At 37.6% G+C, this 5,717-nt stretch overlaps 1 protein-coding gene across 1 annotated transcript; it reads left to right on the forward strand.

Annotated features, from left to right (window-relative positions):
- Positions 1 to 1,798: 1,798 nt before the first annotated feature.
- On the forward strand, positions 1,799 to 2,414 carry LOC117071591 (thymosin beta-4-like). Its single transcript, XM_033191701.1, has one exon. The coding sequence runs from the start codon at positions 1,867 to 1,869 to the stop codon at positions 1,999 to 2,001; it is 135 nt and encodes a 44-aa protein (XP_033047592.1). The 5' UTR covers positions 1,799 to 1,866; the 3' UTR covers positions 2,002 to 2,414.
- The last annotated feature ends 3,303 nt before the right edge of the window (positions 2,415 to 5,717 follow it).

Consider the following 5,717-nt stretch of genomic DNA (forward strand, 5'->3'; position numbering starts at 1 on the left):
TTAGGAAAGACCAGATAATATAACGTTTCTTAATTGTTTCAGAGAGGTGAGCTAATGGAGCTATTGCTTATCCTGAAATGTAAAGCAAGGTAGGTGTCTCCTAGGAGAGCAAGGCCAGAAGTTCTGACTCACTGTGGCAGAGCACAGAAAGAGGACCCCCTGTACGATCTGGAAAAAGAATTTAGGTGAGATAGGTAATATGTTGCTAATGTCCAAATGTGGGCTATCATGAAAGTATAGAACTGCCGACCTGAAAGCCACCCATAGGCTCTTTTCCATGAATCCCCACTGAGTACCCACAAAAAAAAAAAAAAAAAGTAGGGAATGGGGCCAGAGACTGGAGAAAGCCTCCTTCAGTGGTAAATGCTTAGAGAAGGGGAGGAGCTGCTGCTGCAGGAAAGACACATGTCCCAGCCGGCCCTCCTCCTGAAGTCTTCTAGGAAACAAAAACTTCAAAGTGCTTGGGAAAGTTTCATTGTGGCTCACAGAGGGGTAAAAGGAGAAATTCTCCATCCCGGGATGGGGTAGAGGGCGGCAGAGAATCATCCCAGATCCGGAAATTTGAGTGATCTCCTGTTCCGGGGAGAAAGGCAGAAATCAGTCTACTACACAAGTCTCATCAAAGATATGAGGCAGTTTGACAACCATAGGGAAGAAAAAAGTCTCACCCTAGAAACCCAGGAGCTCAGGGCATGCCTAAGACAGAAGCTGGACCAGAATTTCAGACTTTTTGCTCCTAGCACCAGGCTAATGAGCTTGTCGTCACACATAACCTATTGCCGCAAAGGGTCAAGAGCAAAAGGAGCAGGTATGCAGCGAAGACCTAAAGCCACAGGTGGTGGATTACTGCCTCCTCACCCCTCATCACCTCTAAATGTAAAATTACAATGGGGAAATTGGAATCCAGGAGTGCGATGAAGACAACTGCATTAGTTACCTACTGCTGCAAAACAAATTATCCCAAAACTTAGCGGCTTTAAACAATATACATTTATTATCACACAGATTCTGTGAATCAGAAATTCAAGAGTTACTTGACTTTGAACTTTCAGCTTAGGGTCTCATAAAATTATAATCAAATGCCTTTTGTGCCTGCAGTCTCCTAAACCTTTGACTGGTGCTGTAATTTACTCCTTTTTCAGGATATATCAAATATTATTAAAAATCAAATATATTTCCATATTCTGCCAACAAAAAAATGGAAATTTAAATGAAGCAGTGCTATTTACAATGAAACCCTTAGACATGAATTGAACAATATAAGTCCGAGATCTGAATACTGAAAAGTTTAACGTTGTTAAACAAAACAAAACAAACCGAGAAAACCTAAATCCAAGGAGAGAGATATCATGTGAATGATTTGAAAGACCCAGTATTGTTGAGATATCCATTTTCCACAAACTAGCCTATACATTCAACACAATCTCAATTAAAAAAAAAAAAAAAAAAACAAGCTGAACTTTTAAAGATAGGCTGGCTGAGTCTGAGTCTTCTGTGGTAAAATAAAGGAAACAGAAGAGTCAAAACAATTTCGACAAGAAGAACAAAGTTGGAGGACTCATACTAGCTGAGTCCAAGACTTACTATAAAGGCACAGTAATCCAGAGAGTATAGTCTTGTCAAAAAGATACATACCTAGATTAATAGAGACCCGATAAAGACTACAAACAGACACACATATATATGGCCAATTTATTCTGGACAAAGGTGCAAGGCAATTTTAAGGTGAAATAATGTTTTCTAAAACTGATTCTAGAACAATTGAATGTCCAAATAAAAATAAATGATCTGAACTCGGTGGTGGCCACTGTGCAGATCAGACTTCGCTTGTTTTCGTGAGCCTGGCTCCGCTTTTCCTCCGCGACCATGTCTGACAAACTCGATATGGCTGAGATCGAGAAATTCGATAAGTCGAAACTGAAGAAGACAGAGACGCAAGAGAAAAATGCACTGCCTTCCAAAGAAACGATTGAACAGGAGAAGCAAGCAGGCGAATCGTAATGAGGCGTGCGCTGCCAATATGCACTGTACATTCCACAAGCATTGCCTTCTTATTTTACTTCTTTTAGCTTTTAACTTTGTAAGATGCAAAGAGGTTGGATCAAGTTTAAATGACTGTGCTGCCCCTTTCACATCAAAGAACTACTGACAACGAAGGCCGCGCCTGCCTCTCCCATCTGTCTATCTGGCTAGCAGGGAAGGAAAGAACTTGCATGTTGGTGAAGGAAGAAGTGGAGTGGAAGAAGTGGGGGTGGGACGACAGTGAAATCTAGAGTAAAACCAAGCTGGCCCAAGGTGTCCTGCAGGCTGTAATGCAGTTTAATCAGAGTGCCATTTTTTTTGTTGTTGTTGTTCAAATGATTTTAATTATCGGAATGCACAATTTTTTTAATGTGCAAATAAGAAGTTTAAAATTTTAAAAATAAATAAATAAATAATCTTAAACCCATATTTCCTACCTCAAAGACCTAATTTTAAGCCCTAAAGTATAAAATTACTGGAGTCAACCACTGAATAAAAATCTTTTTGATCTTAGAGAAGACTTAGACACAATAGCCAAAGCATAGACTACAAATAAAAAACTTTATAAATTTGATTTTATCAAAATTTAAAACCTGTATTCAATTGGCATTGCTAAGAAAATGAAAAGAAAAGCCATAAGTTGGAACAAAATTTTGTAGAACAAATATTTAATAAGCCACTTGTATCTAGTATATATTAAGGAATCTCAACAAGCAATACTAAGAAACCACCCAGTAAAAGATTGGACACATTTTTGAACAGACAGTTCACAAATGAAGATGTATAGCACAAATGAACACATGAAAAAGTGCTTCACATTATTAGTCATTAGGCAAATTCAAATTAAAACCACAATGTGATATACTACATGTCAATTAGAAGCAATTAAAAAAATCCTCATTGAATCAAGAGCTGGTGGGGATGCAAATTAAATGATACTCTCGTAGACTGTTAGTTGGAATGTCAAATGATATCACTTCTTTGCAAAACAATTTACCAGTTTTTTATAAAGTTAAATATATGCTTATCATAAAACCCAGCAATTTTACTCTTAGGTCAACATTATTCAACATAAATAAAAATTGATGTTCATATAAACATACACACACACACACACAAATTGAATAGGAATGTTGATAGAGGCTTTATTTATAGTTATCTCAAACCAAAACCAACTCAAATGTTCTTCAGTGGATGAAGGGATAAACAGCTGAGAGGCATCCATTTAATGAAATACTCTTCAGTATTAAGAATAAATGAACTACTGGTACACATTTTTTTGTGTATTAGAATGCATCATACATGTATTGTGAGGAAGATCAGATCTCCAAAGAAGTAGAGGAAGAATTTGGAGTGTTGATGGAATGGTTCCAAATCTCAATTGCTGCCTACACAGCTGTATGTGTTTGTCAGAATTCATAGAAAAAGTCTGAATGTTATTGTATTAAATTATACCTTAATAAACTTGACTTCCTGTGAAAAACCTGAATGGAGTGAACTAGAAAATAATACGCATTTCAATATTTCAATACCCAGCATGACACTGGGGGCTATAATTACATAGTCAGACGCTTTTGTTTATGTAGTGTGGAATAAATGCAGTGATATAGGTGTGATGTATTGACAACTCAAACACTACAGGTAATGTTGCTGTTAGAAATGTGAATTTCTGAAATGCGAACCATTCTCAGCAAACTTTAAAACAAAACTACAACATTCTCACATCTAATCACATTTTATATGGTAGTAACATTTCTAGAACTCTCACTGTATATTACAGCCATATAACAATATTCAGTGTTGATATGAAAATGTAATTTGATTTTAGGCTCAGAAAAATCAAATGAGTATCCTATTGTGATTTATAGGAGGGAGTTTCAGGCCAGATTTCTTGAGAGAAAATCTTGGCTTTGCTACTTCCCCACCCTGTGATATTGGGCAAATTATTTAAATATCTGTGTGCCTCAATTTTCTCATTTGTAAAATGGAAATGGTAATATCATCTAGTGTACTAAATTATACCTTAAAACTTGACTTCCAATAAAAAAACCTGAAGGGAGTGAACTAGAAAATAATACACATTTCAATATTTCAATACTCAGTGTGACACCAGGAGCTTATAGTTACATAGTCAGATGGTTAGTTTTGTGCAGTGTGGAACAATGCAGAGATACAGGTATGAGGTATTGACGACTCAAATACCACATCCACGCAATGCACATAACATACATGCAGATATACAATCAGCATGTATCATATGTGTATTGTGTGTGTATCAGCATGTATCTTATGTGTGTTTTGTACCTCCCCATGAATCTAGTTGTATTTTATGAAGATTAAATGACTTATCTTTGTAAAATACTTAGAATTCCTTGCCCATAAGTGCTAGAAAAGCATTTTCAGAGCGATTTGATTCTTGGTGACAAACTTATGTGTGTTTTTTCAGGTCTGATTACAGGCAGTTAGAAAAACTTTACCTGGGAAGTCTTACAGGGGAAAATTGCCCTCTTCACACCAGAATAGGGGCACAGCCAGTGCACTGCAGCCCCTGGAGGGAGCTAAGGCCAAGGTCTCAGGCCCGCTGGCTGGTCATGCTCTTACACATGGTGTCCTGGTGCCTTCTTTCCTAGATCTGTTCTTCTGAGGCCTCTGTCCCGGTCTCCTTAGAGGGGAGGAAGAAGACATCTTGATGACACTTTTCCCCACTCTGCCTTAGTCCCCATCTCAGAGTTTATAAAACCAGTGGAGCATTTTGTTCTGGCCTCCCTCAGCAGTAAGTTGGCCTCCACATCTCTGCTGGTCCACCTGACCCTTGACCTGCATGCCATTCTGTGAGTGAAAATGAAACAGAGGGTCTGTGCTTTTTCAGGTTTGAGACCCTTGCTTGTGCTCTTGCAGCAAGTAAGACTTTCCTCTTTAATTTTTGGCTTGTGGCTTTAAACCATGGCTCAACATCTGACGGCTCAGCTCTCTTCCAGCTCAGGTGAGTTCCTGACATTATCGTGGTTAATAGTCATTATAATGATTGTTATTACCATGTATAATTAAATGTGTATAATAAAACAGTTTGTTTTGTTAATGGGCATATCTGGCCAGATGTTTGAATGTCCTGCAGAATACTGAAAATATATTTACTGTACTGGACTTTCCCTTGTATTGCAGTAAATAAGTGTTTGTGGCCTATACCCATTAAATGCTAGGAACATGCTTGAATCGTGGTGACTATGAAAAACACTTTGATCTTACTTGCAAAATGTCCCCAGGAGGAGCAGTGCTCACCTTTGAGAACCAGCACACTACACTGTTAACTCTACTCAAAAAAGTCTCTGATTCTCTCTGGTTCCTTCCTGAGAATATGGAAAAATAACACCATGGGTGTTAGGCTATATCCCATCTTTCTACACTAGTTAGGTAAGCTGTCACAGATATTTCCAAATTTGTACATTACCATTGTCTATTACTCTGATATATGGTGAATTTTTGAGTTGGTATTTACAAACATCTCTGTTCTTGAATATAACATAATGCCACCGTTATCAACACTTAACATTTAAATTTCTTGTAAATATTACTAAGAATATAAATTGCACATCTACTCACATATTTACTTGCTGCAACCATGGGTAACCTGTAGCTTCTTTAGCAGCTATAATCAGCATTGATTTTTATTTTCTTCCAGATGTACTTTGGCTGGA

This window comes from Trachypithecus francoisi, unplaced genomic scaffold, assembly GCF_009764315.1.
Source record: "Trachypithecus francoisi isolate TF-2019V2 unplaced genomic scaffold, Tfra_2.0 Lachesis_group3, whole genome shotgun sequence".
Taxonomy (NCBI): Eukaryota; Metazoa; Chordata; class Mammalia; order Primates; family Cercopithecidae; genus Trachypithecus; species Trachypithecus francoisi.